This window comes from Sparus aurata, chromosome 19 (genome assembly GCF_900880675.1).
Source record: "Sparus aurata chromosome 19, fSpaAur1.1, whole genome shotgun sequence".
NCBI lineage: Eukaryota > Metazoa > Chordata > Actinopteri > Spariformes > Sparidae > Sparus > Sparus aurata.
Genome location: NC_044205.1, coordinates 5200928 through 5216880, shown reverse-complemented (window position 1 = coordinate 5216880; position 15953 = coordinate 5200928). Strand labels below are relative to the sequence as shown.

Here is a 15953-nt window from a genome sequence, read left to right as displayed (position 1 = left end):
AAAGAAAGCATTCCTCACACATAAGAATGAAATGAGCCAGAGGGAGCATAATGACCAACTCTCCTCTTTCAGGACCTGTGGTTTCTCTGCCTGGTCATTAGTGGGGCTTTTCCACCAGCACTTTTGGCCGCCCTGAGTCAATCCGTGCCGCTGCCGATTTGCTTTTCCATCATCAGCTTTACTGCGCTGAGTTGAGCAAACCGTGCCCATGATGGACCCTCGCAGAGTTAGGTCAAACCTCCCCATCTGCCCCTCTGTTACAAATCGATACTCAACTCATGTCTGTGAAGAAAACCTGAGAGAAAGACCTTTGAAAAAGTCAGTTTGTTCACCTCTCATTACTTTTGCAGCTTCTTAGTAAATCTTTATAGTTTCTCTCCTTTTGATTGTACTTTTGAACATCTGTTGTTTTGCTGTGTTCACTGTCAGCTGTTTCAGGAATCATGTTTAGTTACTGCTGGTGAACACACACCATATCCTGTAATGATGTCTTATAATAAAAGCTTTTAAATTACTAAATAACCGGGGGCTTAAACAAGTTTGAAATGTGTTTTTAACTGAATAAGTGGAACCACTTTGTCAGCGGTGGTTGTTCAATATTACTGCGGGGATCATAACAGTTTACTAGTCTAGATTACTAGATAGATTTTTGGTACGTTGACAAGACCAAAGTGAATGGACTATTTATGTTCAGCCACTTCTTTGACCAGAAGAGAGAGAACAACAGAAAGACAGTGGATAACTGGGTTTGGGGCCAACAAGGGAAAAGCATGACTCTTTTATACTTGTTTGACAATTTCATAACAAAACCCTTTTTCCTGTCCAGTGAGTCCACTACAAGATCAGATGGGGTAATATTTCCACAGTTACACAACATATTAATGAGCTTTGCTTCACTGGTCAGCTTTGGAGGAGCGTCTACTCTCACCATCCAGTTGGTCTTGACAAAGTCTAGCTGGCACTCAGTGGCAGTTCTCATTAAGACTTGGACCATACAGTCTGACCTATTGGGATCATAAAGAACACACACAAATCTTAGCCAATCTCATAGAGTTTTTGTAGTACTACTGTTGTATTTGTATTTTTCCAGTCATGGTACATTTTAAGGAGTCTCATTGATCCTGAAGCTTGACCAGGCTTTATTGTAGAAGTCACTTATAAAGCTTCACACACAGGAGGGTACTTCTACAGTTACCGGGAAGTACCTCAGCAAAAATTTTAATAAATAGAAATTGTTAGATAATTTGCCATGGTAACTGTGCCAAAATACCAGATCTACTGTATATTTCCACTGCCTTATAGTGCCTTTTAATATAGGCAGGGTTTGTTACCTCCTGTCTGCAAGGTAACCTCTTTCACATTTCCAGCAGTTGGAAAACAACAGGGGAGACTGGTCTTAACTCTTAATGAGCTGCTGCATTTACTAACTGACAAACGGTGACCTGGACTGTACATTCCCACCCAACTGACAACTGACAAATTCCTAACCATTTTTTCCTCTGCTCTGCTAACATACATGTTCACTTTTCAGCCGCTAGCTCGCTCTAGCCTGACCAATCACCTCTTACGCTCGGCAACTGCTGCCAATGCGCAAAGGGAAATCCTACTTCAGAGTGCAGAGGATGAGACAACCCTAGCTGTTGCGACAGACCTATTAGAGGGCTGCAGTCCTTCACCTCCACCTTTTAGTATTGGATCATTGTGCTAGGAACCTAAAATAAAGGATGAGAAAATAACAGGACAATACGAAACAGTTCTTTCGGTACCATCCACAGCTTCTGACAGTGGAAAGGCAAAAATAACTGTTCCAAAGTGTAACAAACTGAACTGAACTAAACTGTACTGCCAAACTGTCGGCCTGTTATTTTCTGCGGTCATTAATTGAGGGAAAGTTAGTATGATTTGGGACTTCATAACTAGCCACCGTATTTCCTGGTACATTAGTTATGGTTTGATTTTTACATAAGACAGACAGAGTTTGCATTTTATTTTAGCTTGTGATAAGCCCGAAGTTGATACTCTTGATACCCTTCACTATGCATTTCGCTATTTCCTCTCATCCTCCATTTTGCAGTCCACGCCATCATGCCTTCCTCATGTAACGTGTCCACTTCAGAAGTGCATTTGAGGAATTGTCTCAGCCCTAGATACAGTACATGCTGCCCAAGATCAGACACAAATAGCTCATTGTTTTCAAACATCGTCAAAACATCTGCCATTAATGTCTGTGTATCTGTGTGTGCTGCTATGGTGATGGCACAACTGTATAAACAGGGGCCAGTACCTCCTTTTAATAATTCGCTTTGCATACGATAGAGATTTACTCATCAACATCGGAAAAAAAGGAAGCGTGGGGTTTGGACTGAGTGTAGCGGACCTTGAGGCAATCTCCATCTGTGGCAGCTCGAAAGGCAGCTAGATCAGTGGGACAAAACATCACAGAAAGCAATGCCCCAGAAAGAGAGGAAAGAGAGGTGGCATCCGTGTGAATCTGACCCCTCGACCAAGAGCTGTTACTCTACCAAGACGTCTTCTGGCTAATGTTAGGTCGCAGGAAAATAAAGCGGATTAGGTGCGACTCAGGCTCACCCAGCAACGGGAAATCAGGGACTGCTGTGTTCACATCTTAACAGAGACGTGGTTAACCCTTAACTACTATATAGGGGTTACATATTGTTACCTAAGAGCTAGGTGGCGAGATGCAAAGCTGGTAAGTATATAAACGACATGCCCATGTTTTACTCAACTCTGACAACTGTCATCATCTCACACATGCTTATCACATGTTTGCAATGTAAGCAAGGTAGCGCAACAGCTACAGTATGTCAGTACAGTAGTAGTTTAGCATAGCAGAATAAAATGTAAGCTAATAGCATCAGAGCATCTTTCTGCAGCTCAACAGAAGACAGTGCTGTGGTATTTTGAGTAATTTCACGCTACGTTGGTTGCCTAATGAGAAGCATTGCTAAAACGTGACTAAGTATACTCAAGTACTGTAATTTAAGACAATTTATAGGTACTTGTACATTACTTTAGTAGCCTATTTCAGTGGCTTTTTCTGATACTCTTTTCACTTCCACACTACACTTTGCTTTTTACTCCACTGCATTTATTATTTCACAGCTTTAGCTCCTAGTTACTTTTCAGGTCAATATTAGTACATTATACGATCAGTTTAAATTACATGTTACTCACACACACCCACATAGAAAAGGTCTATTTTCACTTCAGCTCAAAAATCAGTTGGGCTCCAATTAAAATCACCCAGAACACAACTGGTACATATCTACAGAGCATCAGTGATATTGGTGAAGTGAGATGTCTGCAGAGAGTCCAAAGATACTAAAAGGCAACACCCTCCCCAGCCACAGTCTGTTCACCCTGCTGCCATCTGGCAAAAGACACAGAAGTATCCTCTGCCATACCACCAAACTACAGAGCAGCTTCATTCTCCAGTCTCTGAGACTCCTGAACTCATCCTCCACACCCCATTTTATAGTAACAGTTTGTGAATGTACTATTAAGTGACTCAAACCTAGTTTAGTTGTTGATACCCTAACATTGTAAAAATTGACAAATACTTTTTCCTTGCATGTCCTGTAACAGGTAAGGGCACCCTGCCCTGGAGTGCTCCCAAATATCAGCAGGGAAATGACTCTCTTTTTGTCCAAGGCATAATAGTGAGACCAAATGCAACACAGTTATGGGGAGTTAGGGCCAGATCCTGCCCATGGGTCCTAAATGAATGGATCTAATGGTACATTCTCAACCTTATCAACATTCTTTGGACAGCTGATTTACAAGTCCCTCTCATCAATAATTCAGTTCGAAGAAGCAAAGCACTTTGTTATGTGGCTACTTGCAGAAAATGCAATGGGTGGAGATAAGTGGAGGGGCTCTTTGCACAAGCTGTAACGCTCTTTTAGGTTCAGAGAGTTGGCCCGGGCCCCTGCAATGCTTGTTATGCAAATGAAGGAGCAGATGCATGATGGTTTCCTCCTGTAACTGTTGGTTACCCAGGAGATGGAGGGCCCAATGTCTTTCACTCACTTGTAAAGAGAAAACACAAGATTCTGCCATTCTTATTCTGTTTGGATTGACTTTTTATCATGGTGGTCTAGTGATTATATTCAGTCTAACTGGCTGTAATGTGCACCACTCAGCTGCAACACTAAATTTCAACACGTACACATTAAACACACCAGCACAACGAGCCATGGCTGTGGTGCAGAAAGAAATATAACTAATATGTCCCTTACACAAGAGAATTAAACATCACTGAAGCAGACAACACCGAGATGAAGCTCAACGGACACAAATACAGTTAAACAGTCCTGTCACAGTATCACCACCACTTTCATTTCTTCACTCTGTTTAGTGTACAGCACCAATTTGTGAAAAATGCAAGTAAGCCTTTGTATCAAGGCCTTGTGGTGACCCACCGTTGACGGAACCCAATTGGTGACAACTGACACAATTTTGATCACATCCAAGCCATTATATTCAAAGAACTATGCAAACTCATTAAAGATGTTTTCCCCGGATGTGCGCCCAGGCAGAGGAAACAAACAAAGAAGCTCTTCCCGAAATGTCCTCCTTTCAAATAATCTTGCAAACATGCACAGCTTTTCCACATTGTATGGGTCACTGGACGAGTCCATGGCTTGTGATATGGCTTCTGCTTTCTTCATATTGGTGAGTAGGCTGGAAAAATACACAAGAGCTTTTACTCTTCTGGTTCAAATGGCTTCATAGCTTTAGCAACGGTCCATGAAATCAGCAATGATGCCTCTGTCACACTCTCTTGTGTTCCACTATTATCCATAGTAGAAACGGACTGCTTGTATGATGTTAGCATGTTTGCTATTTTTTTTTTTTTAGATCTTTTGAAGGGTAGTTGGCACTAAAACTAGCAAGACACACATATTTGATTTTCTGCGTGCTGGCAGCTACAGTCTGCATGCATGTTAAGCATATGGGTTTAATAGTGGAGTGGACCACGTAAATAAAACTAAATTGATCAGTCCAGTCAGATTTAAACTGATGGTTCTCCTGGTCGCCATGTTGTTCTTGGTTATCGGTGAACTACAGGAGATCATTCACTGTGATAACAGGCGGCTGGCTAGCTTATGAATGGTGCTGGCTTTGGAGGTACAGCCCATTCATTTCTATGAAAGCTACTCAGTGGATCATGAACTGACTTCCCAGGTATAAAAATACCCACTCCTCCATGTTGTGGGTTACTACCAAGCTAGCTTGAATAGAGGTTAAGTGATTTAATCATGCTGCTCATCTAGGCTTTCCTAATATAATTGGACCAAATTGCTTGACATTAACATAGTGAAACGAATGATTTCACTGGGGTTGTAATGCTCAAATAAATGTATCCACTGTTATACAGCTGTTTTTTTTTTTTTTTTACAATGTAAGCTTATGGGAAAAAGTATTTTGGGGCCACAGTGCAACACCTGAGGTTGTAGTTACTCATTTTGGCCACTATGAAAATTTGCTTTAAAGCCAGTAGCTCCTGATGGGAGCTTGATTCAAGACAGAGTCGAGGATATAGGGAGCGTGCAATATGTCCTGCATATACTCATCTGAAAGGGCAAGGGTCAAGTGTGGGATGAGGTCAAAAAGCAGGGTTGCACACACTGTATTTCACATTATGATGGGTGCATAGTGTCACTGGGTTGGTGCGAGCCAGACTGTTGCCATATTGAACAGTAAAGAATAGTAATACAATACTGTGAATATATCATATAGATATTCCATTAAGACAATCATTGGATTATCACTGAATAATTACAATGCACAATTATATATCCAATGAGCTTAAATCAGGCTAAACTCACAACACAGCTTCCAAGAGTCAGGCCTATAGTCAATACTGTAACATTGTTTTATCATTTCATAAGAAATGGTGTCTTCCTCTTCCTCTTCACACAAGCGTTAATGTGTTGATAACACTACACAGCGTTTCACTTAGTGCTATTAAGCCAATGTTAGCGAGGGAAGCTTTGTCTGGAGTCCTGGCTTATGGCATGTTTTTCTGTTTGTGACCAGAAGCAAAATAGAGAAGTGTTTTTCCCATGCTCTACTCTCCATTAAGGTCTTGTTCATTACTAGACACTTGCCTGTAACACTATAAGCTCCCTGTGTGCTTGACTTACCACCCCCCTTCTATCTGCACTCGGAGCCTGTGCTACTATTTGAAATTTTTTTAGCACTGAGCCCTTCTTTGTCATATGGATAGCCTAATCTCTTAAGCTTAGCATGTTACAGCTGCATGAAGGCCACCGTGTTGTCCACCAATGGGAAATATTCTAGAAAATCCACTCTGTCCCCTTCTGCCATTGACAGGTGTTTTCAGTGGCATGAAAGACAGAGTATAATAGTTTTGTGTGTGTCGTGCTGCTGGCAGTCCTGCAGCATCATTACTGCAGTGAGGCTGAACACATGAAGTCATGTGTTAACAGTCACCTGACCTCTGGGTCTTAACCTGTGACCACATTGTGTTAGAGATGACACCTTGTTTGGGAACAGGTCTCAGCTTTTTTTTTTAGTATGTGGTTAAAGGGGAAGGCTGGCATTGCACACTGAAAGCAGAAGTGTCTCAGTAAAGGGTAGAGTTGGCAAACCATAGACCTCTACTGCAGTGGGTGATCAATTTTCATTGTGATTGCCAGTATGTACAATACAACACAGTAAAGCAACTATCATTATCAACTCAAGTTGACTGTGAATTTCTTTTTAGAAACCTAGTTGTGAAAAGACATTCAAAAGGCACTTTGCATTTACCATATATGATTGAACATGGTGTGGAGAGGGTGGCATATGACTTTGATCCAAGTCCTAGTTGATTTGGTATTTTTTAAACAATAAACACTGGCAGCATATGTAAGGTTTTGTAAAACAGAATATTTTTGGTTAACATTTCCTCATTTGTACATATGCAAACATTTATTGTGGATTCTCCTTTTTATAAATGAGGCCGCAGGTCTCTGTTCCTTCAGTGCAAATGGGTACGATTGTGCAACAATGCCAATGGATGAAATGAATCCTTTTATATACACCGGGTTTTGTGGCTAACGCCAGATTGAAAATCCTTAAGATTCTAAATGTCAAATCATAATTAGATTAAAGGTTTCTAATTGGACAGTGCATGGAACTCTAAAAGGCTAAACACAAACTGGATCAGTTGCATCTAAAGCACGATCAGGTAGACCCAAAGTAAACCCACCATCTGAAGGTCAGTACATCAAGCTTAGTTCCCTGAGAGACCGAAAAGCAACCCCATCCAAGAAACAGAATTCGCTGAATAAAGAACACAGGACTTGAATGAGAGAAATTCCTGTCAAAAGAGGTCTGTCTTAGAAGTGGTCTGCGAGAACAACTAAAACATGTCTCAGGGGGAGAAACAAGGCCAAACACTTGAGGTGGACTAAGAAATGCCTAAATTTCCCAGTGGATTACTGGGTATATGTTTGAGATATATGTCAGTAACAAAAGGGTGTATGTAAGGAGATGAACAGGAGGGAGAATGATACCACAGTGTTTCAAACCCACAGTGAAAGATGCTGGTGGGCAGATTCAAGTCTGGGGCTGTTATGCCTCCTCTGGAGTTGGACACCTGCACAGACTAGACTACACCCTGAACAAGGCGAAGCACCACTCAATTCTTTAGAGACATGCTCCACCCTCTGGTTTGATCTTTGTGGAGAATGATTCATAATGCAGCAGGATAATGAGGCCAAGCACACCTCTAACCTTTGACAGAACAATTTGAAGACCAAGGAAGACCAAGAAGTCCTGACTGTCATGGGCTGTCCTCCACAGTCACCTGACCTCAACCACATTGAACATTTATGGGGGCACTTGAAGACTGAGCAAGCCAAGCCTTCTGTGATCACAAGTAGCTTTGTGGAACACTGTCAGATCATGCTGGGATAACATGAGTTATCAGGTTTTGCACATTATTATGGAGTCCATGCCAGCTCTCATGCATGCTGTCATTAAAGCAAAAAGGGAACATACCAAATACTAAGATATTCTGACACTCATAGACTGTTTTCAAAGATTCAACTAAAAAATATATTATTATGTTTGCCCTTGATCAGGGTATCAGTGAGCTCCTTGCCATCGTCGGATGCACCTATACATAATGTCCCATAGGTGCTTAATTGAATTTAGGTCAGGGGAACAAGCAGGGCCATTCAATGCCCTCAGTGCTTCCGAGCATTGTCCTGCATCAAGATTCAAGAGGAACCCAGAGCCCACTGCACCAGCGTAAGGTCTAACAATCGCTCTGAGGATTTCATCTCTGTAGCTAACAGCGGTCAGGGTACTGTTTGCTATGACATGGAGGTCTGTGCCACCATGCAAGGATATGCCTCCCTAAACTGTCACTGACCCACTGTCAAACCGGTCATGATGGTTGATGTAAAAGGCTGCACAATGTTCACCACGGCGTCTCCAGGCTTCCCGCCGGTTACGTGTGCTCAGTGTGAACCTGCTTTCATCTGTGGAGAGAACAGGGTCCTGATGGTGGACTAGCCAGTTCTGGTGTTCTCACGCAAATGCCAATCTAGCTGCATGGTGCTGGGCTGTGAGCACAGGTCCCACTAGAGGACATTGTGCCCCCATACCACCCTCATGGAGTCTCTTTCTGACAGTTTGGTCAGAAACATGCAAATCAGTAGCCTGTCAGAGGTCATTTTGTAGGGCTCTGGCAGTGCTCCTCAGGTTGGGCAGGGGGTATGGCCTCATGCTACCAGTAGTGACATTAGTGACTACTACCAGTAGTCCATTTGACCACTTGTGCTTTCTAAATGGACAGATTGATGTCCCTGAAGTTAAACTGACTTGTTGTTATACTGTGATGGTTAAGTCTTCCCTTAATTCTTTGAACAGTGTATATTTCTATTAATATTGCAATCTGCCTCTTTTACATTTTTTTTTAACCTCCCTTGTTAAGTTAATTTTCTTTGCTTATTGAAATTCCTGGAAAAAAAGCTTTTTTCAAAGCAGAGAACAAAGGAACACATGAGAACAAGGTATTAACCTGGGAAATAGTTGCCATGTTTCTGGTTGACAAGCTCGAGTGGAGCCTAAGACATTGTGGTTGCCACCAAGCAGAGGGGTCTTGACATGAGCAGTCATTAAACCTGTTTTGGCCTAATTCTGCAGCTGTGAGTTCCTCTTAAAGAAATTAACAGAAGCACCTTACTGAATACTGAGATTTGTTCTGATATGTGGTCAGGTCATTGTCGTGCTGGAAGATGAATCTGAGGTAATTTTTACTCAGGAGAAGGCATTATTTTAGCTCCCTGTACGTATGTGATAGAGCCCAATATGGCAGAATCATTGACACAACAGAATGCACCATGTGTCACATTGATGCCATTAGCCAGGGGATTATTAATATTTGTTGTTTTGTTTAATTTATTCCAAGCTCAGTTTTTGTCCTCTCAGACCAAAGATTCGTTTGCATGTGCTGTAAGTCATAGTTTTACAAACTATGCCTCATTACAGAAAGTTTGGAATTTACTGTCCAACACAGATTACATACAGCAGATGATTACAGATAAAACACAAGAATCTTGCAAATTAGCAGTTTAATCTCCTGTAGTTTAAACATTTTGTCTTTAAACATGATATTGTTATTGCTATCCAGCTGCTTTGTAAATCAAGCACATCATTCAGAAGTTTCTGACTGGTAACATATGCTGAATCTCTCAGCTGACAGACTCAGTCTGTCTGATCAATCCAAACCTGTTTTGTTTTGTCCAACTTCTGAGGTGCCAAATGTCTAAATGGGACGTATGTGGCTCTTAAACCACAGCGATGTTTCTCTCTCTCTGTAATCCTGACAGGCAGCGGGCAGCCTGGCCAGAGCACAGCCATTTATTTCAAGCCTTCTGGGAAGAGAAAAGTTGGGCTGTCAGAGAATAGCCTTAGTCATGGCTGCAGCTCCCTGGAGATGGCTGGCTTTAGTGATGCAGAAGAAACCAGGCAGCTGCACATTTTCAAATTGGCTGTATTTCACTCAATCCCTGTTAGTCTGTAGGAGGACCTTCTTCAGAACTAATTCTCAGTCAGCATTTCTGTTGAAATGTAGAAACATTCAGTGCCCCCTAGGTATGAACACTGTAACCATGTATGTAACTCTTTAGTAGTAGTAGTCTTTAAAAGTAGTCTTCCTCTCTGCCTCTCTGGGGTGTCCTATTTTTAGGGTGTACCAGCAGAGATGTTATGGTGGTTTGTGGTAAGTGCCGACTCCATGTCACATTTTGTGGCTTCTGACAGTTCAGCCATGTAACCCTGTGATTCCACCGATATGGTTGCCCGAGCTGACAGCATCCGTTCTAGACAATGCCCATGGCTCCACCAGGCGCGCCACTACATGTTTCAGTGTCCCAGGAGCAGCTCTCCACTCTGCTCCACAGAGAGTACGTGCAGAGTTCATTTTTGACGGAAGCAGACAGCAGCTATGTCAAGCTGCACAGAGCAGATCAAGCCAGACAGGAAGTCAGACACAGGAACGGCATAGATCACACAGTCAGTTTTAATAATAATACTCCCTGTGCAGACTAGGGATTTACAGCACAACACAGTTGGAATTATTAACAAACAACACCTGGATGGAACAAAACACTGGGGAATCCCAATGGGATGCTCTTGGTGGTCCCTGTTAAGCAAGCATTTCTGTCCTGGTCTGAAGTCGGAACCGGATACTTATCATCCGCTCCTGTTCTGTTAGCTCTGAGTACTCTCCTGGACACGCTGCATGTTCTTGTCTCCACACTCCTCCACATTGAAAAAAATTTTGTGGTATGTGTGGGATGCTCCTTACCATTTATCTTTGACATTGGACTGTAAGTGATGATTAGAGTTTTTTTAAGGCCACGCTAAGTTAGAATGGGTTCTTGTGCTGTGGCGGTTATGTTCCCATAAGCCTTCACATGAAAACATGTTTCTTAAGACAACAGCTTACCATCCTGTTCCAGCTGAACTTAATGTGTGGGTTGATAGTTTTTATGTGATTGATGAAGCCGTTGTGGATAAAGTCAGCATTGGAAGGTTGTTTTTCAAAATGTATACTGATACAGTTACTAATTGTATTTTACAAAATGTAGTCAGTGACACAACTTTGAGTTACATTTTATTACTTCTGTACTAAACATAAACAAATAATAGTAGTAGATGGGTAGTAGATGTTTGTTAGAATCCCCTCCCTACATAAAGTTAGGCACAACCCCTTTATCTTGCCAGATGAGGTCCTGTGATAGCCACTGCTCCCTCAGTGGGGGTGCTTGCAAACAGCACTGACATCCAAAGAGTCCAGCCTCGGTTAGGAGAGCACTTTCAAGCAGCTGATGTTCTGCATACAATCCCCAACTTTGTTACCACAGTTTTACCAACACTGGAGGCAATACATCTGTTATCATTATTCAGATCTCCCTACTGAGTTCATGTGATTATATATGCACTTGTTCCAATAGCTCAGCTAAATCCATATGATGCAGGTGAAAGGTTGAACTTGCTGAAAGTTGAGTTATATTTGGGATGGGAACTGAAATCTTGTATTAAACAGTCACCTGGGTTATATTATTAAAGATTGTATCATTAAGAAGCTCCAATGTTATTAGTCCTGTTATCGATACACATGGTTTTTTGTTTTTAATAATGTACTTTTCAAAAGTGTATTATTTACTAATTAAAATAAAACAACTTGTGGGAAATCTGTGTATTGAGCATAGTTGTCAGGTTTGTTATGGTCAGCGAGCTTCTCCCACTGTGTGAAGAAAAGGCCAGCATGTTGTTGCTGCCACTGAAAAGTGCATGCTATGAAGAGGCAGTTGAGTTACTGTAGCCTCCTTAGTCATCACATGGCTGGATAAGCATAATAGCTACTTAAAAGGCTTTGTATTGTGTTCACTGTCACAGCAGATAAATTAAAAAGTCTGTGTTCATGCACTACTTACTACTTGCATTCTTCATAGTAGAGTTGTGTGAAAATCAGCTATGAGCCAGGCCAAAGTAAATTAAAGGGGAAAAGTATTTCCTCCAGCTCACTGTTGAAAGCCACCTGTGTTCTGTGTTGGGATTCATCAATATCAATCAATCAATCAATCAATCTTTATTTGTATGCCGCTTTTCATACAGAAAAGTAGCTCAAAGTGCCTTACAGAGATTAAAACAACAACAGAAAAAGAGAAACAGCAAATAAAATCAAGAGAAGAAAATTAAAAGAACCCAACCCTCCCACCCCTACAGACATGCACAGAGACATACACACTCATACACACACTCACAATAGTGAGCTAGGAGGAGATTTTAAACTGTAAGTAATTTGCCTGCATGGATAGATCGATAGATCGGTGTGAACATTTTTTCGGTGTTAAAGTGAAGTGCAGTGATAAATGGTGCTCAGCTCAGTTTCTCTGGGCAAATGAAGAAAAATAAGTTGTAGTTCTATATTTTTCACAGAAGGGGGTGCAATTTGTCTTTGTCCTGTTTGCTTTTCCACTTTTTGCCCTTTGTAGAACTAAACCGAACTAAATCACCTAACTGTACAGGTGTCCAACATGTTCAGGAAATATTCAGAGTATGTTGTTCAAACAGCAGACTGCACCTGATCCTAGTTCTGCCTGGCATTATCTCACACTGTCTGTGTCACTGATGATATCATGTGTCATGTACAGTTGGTTTTCCTGAAACATTTGTGACTGTAGTGGTATAGTGGTTTCAAGGTGTGCCGTGATATGAAAATTGATGGCTAAATTATACCTTGCATATTCAAATAATTTGCTTTGAATTATTATTAGTGTGAATACTGCACCTTATCCTCTCACACCTTATGTATTTAATTTAGCTACTTAAGCATTTTATCGTATAAAGTATTTTATTGTTTTTTATAATGTGTATATAGTATTTTATTGTTTCTATATTTGTCCTTGTATTTTGATTGTATTTGTATTTGAATATACTCACTGCTACCATAAACTAATTTCCCTTCGGCTATTAATAAAGTTATCTATCTATCTGCTCTACTGTAGGATATTAGTGTTACTGTATATTTCAAGTTTATATCAAATTTGATGTCTGCCACGACCTAATAATTTGTGAAATTGTAATATTTGTTCAACTAAAAAACCCTTGTGTTAAAATAATAATATATATAAAAGTGATTGGGTTAAAGGAGTCTGAGTGATAGTCAAAAGTGAACCACATTGTTGGGTTGCATATTAGTGTGATGGAGCAGCACAGTCCCTGTCCCTTTGTTTTCACTCAGCCCTTGGTTGGAGAACAGTGGAGTTTGTGCATTCTGGTATCAAAAGTTGTAACGCTTTGATACATATCTGTTCCATAAACTAGCGTTGGTATCAGCTTTGGTAGCCGAAATTAACAACCTCATATTTGAATAATTAGCCTATATGAAGTTATATATCAGTTTAATAATTTTCCATATGTTAAAAGGTGGTTGCCACTGACAGCAGGTCTTTTTGGCGTATGGGGGGAGGTGCTCAGTCTGGGGGCAATATTATTCATATGAGCCTACACGTTACATAATAAGAAGGCAGCTCACAAAAAAACGACTTGGATGTCTTATTTCACAGTTTGTAGTTGGGTCTGTACTCTAGCTATGTGTGCAAGCACCATAAAAGTGAGTTTGTATGAATTTCCCCTTTAAACATTGCTGGTGGCGACAGTGCAGGTGTTTTATGGGCTTACTGCTGAGACCCCTCAGTAGTTCATACCGGTATACTTGATTCGACTTCACCTGAATTTACTAGTGCTGATAATAGATATTGCATAGACTTGTTGCCCTCTGCATTACCCATCAATAATAAACTGCATCCTGTTCTCCAAAGATGAGGCCTCACGACTCACCAAATTCATTTATGTACCAGGCAGTGAGTCAGATAGTAGGCTCACTGCTTGGTAGTCTGTGGATTCAATCCCTGCCGTCTGCACAGTTTGGGGAAATTTGTTGCTGCCATTTGGTGACGATTAAAATACTGGTAATTTTAATTTCTGCTACTGACATGAGAAAACATACAAACTATTTTTATAAAGCCGTTGCACCGTATTTTTCAAGGACTACTCAATACAGTAACTGAATGTTCAAAACTAATAGTCATGATATGTTGATCATACATGAAAATGATATGAATGTAATTTAACCAGGAGAAGGCAACTCCAGAAACTGAAGTGATGTGATCATCTACAGAGAAGGCCGTGGTTCAGAGATCAGTCTGTTGCAGTTGTGGGAATTACAACCAGGGAGGGGCCGATCTGATCCAGTATCGGCATCGGCTCCGATACCAACGTAATTCACGAATCGGAGATTTCCGATCCGATCCATGAGCCGTGTCTGTGCTTTAACGTTGTCTGCTGAAATGACTCCTCAAGTGTTTCCTGCCGGTTAGTCTGCTTGCTGGCTGCAAACTGTGGAATGGACTTCTTGAACGGAGGCGTGGTTCAATGAGACACAGAGTTATGAGACACGCCCCCGTTCAGGAAATCCATTCCACAGTTTGCAGCCAGCTAGTTGCAGCCAGCCAGCAGGCTAGCATTGAGCAGCACTGTGGCTAGCCAACATGTCCGCTGTGTGGAAATATTCTACACTGGAAACACCGCAAAGCAAGACAGCAAAATACAATGTTTGCCAAGCCGTTATTCAGAGAGGCGGAAGCTCCCTTGCGATGTACAACACCACTAACACAAATAAACATTTAAAATGCGAGAGGACGCTGGCGTGAATATCACCGCTTCTCAATCCCTGGCAAAACTGCTTTTTTCTTTTGAAAAAAGAAAGCCAAGTTGTCCCTACAAGCTCCGGGGCTGTGTTACCAAATTTGAAGGCTGCACACCTGAACAATTGTCTCCATGGACTCACCTTTCTCCGCTGATCAGCTGTTATCGGAATAATATCGTATCGGCAGATATCCGAATTCAGGTATCAGGATTGGATCTGAAGTGAAAAAATGTGGATCGGTGCATCCCTAATTACAACAACGTTCAGTGCATTTGTTGCAGTATAGTTATGCTACACAGCAGAGGATCTTCTTCAACACCACAGAGTACATTAAAGAAAGGATCAGGAAGTTTGGGTGATATTGATCATTGGGATTGAAGAGCTGATCCAGTTTGGCCTCATCGTCTATTATTTCTCCAGTCTGGATTTAAATGTCAAAGCATTAGAATTGCTTCTACAGACATTCTTCTTAAAGACTTCTTTATAGATTCAAGATATCTCTAACACTGTATGTATAAAAGATGTATGCGGTGGTGTCTTTAGCTCAGAATGTAGCGTGAACAGGAGGGCCCTCCACCTGTGTGGGGCTCTGCTGGTTAAGCTCTAAGTATTAAGTAACTCCTGTGGCAGGACTTTCTCCTCCCTCCCTCTTTCTCTGCCGCTGTGATCAGGGCTAAGTCTGTTTAAAATAGTAACAGGTTGTGAAGCTGGAGCTGCCACAGACCCAGAGAACTGAAGCGGGGCAGCAGAACACTCCTGGGGAGGGGCGAGGAGGAGGGAGACGGCTATATGTTGCTCACTGACTGAATTCTTCCAGAATGCTAAGTTTTATGTATTTCCTCCGCACTTTCTTCCAGGTAAGCCTTCTCAGTTTGCTTAAAGTCTGCTGAACAGAAAGATGCAGGTCTTGGTTCATCTTGTGTAGTTTCACTACACTGACTGACAGAGGAACGTGGTTACTTCTGTCTCATGCTTTGCAGAACTTCCTGCCTCTAGATCAGAGGTCTTCAACAGGTGGTCCGTGACTCCTAGAGGGTCCGCAGAGGTACTGCAGGGGGGTCGTGAATTTTTCAGTCGATTAGACATTTTTAAAATATTTTTTCAAATATTTTTTACCCCACAAATTTAAATGTCTTTAAATACACATAAACATGAACACGTGCAAATATGGAAGCTGCACCTGCAGCTGATG

General features: G+C 41.5%; 1 protein-coding gene across 4 annotated transcripts in view; it reads left to right on the top strand.

The window, feature by feature from the left end:
• arhgef4 (Rho guanine nucleotide exchange factor (GEF) 4) overlaps positions 1-15953 on the top strand; it is a 149583-nt gene that overhangs the window by 15889 nt on the left and 117741 nt on the right. Inside the window, exon 1 of one of the 4 annotated variants that reach the window (XM_030397621.1) lies at positions 4601-4695. The exons of 2 other annotated variants lie outside the window; for them this stretch is intronic. In XM_030397621.1, the coding sequence (XP_030253481.1) occupies positions 4618-4695 (78 nt within the window). In that variant the 5' untranslated portion in view covers positions 4601-4617. Of the gene's footprint in view, positions 1-4600; positions 4696-15564; positions 15619-15953 lie in introns of those variants that run through there. One more of the 4 variants, XM_030397622.1, reaches the window with a different exon arrangement.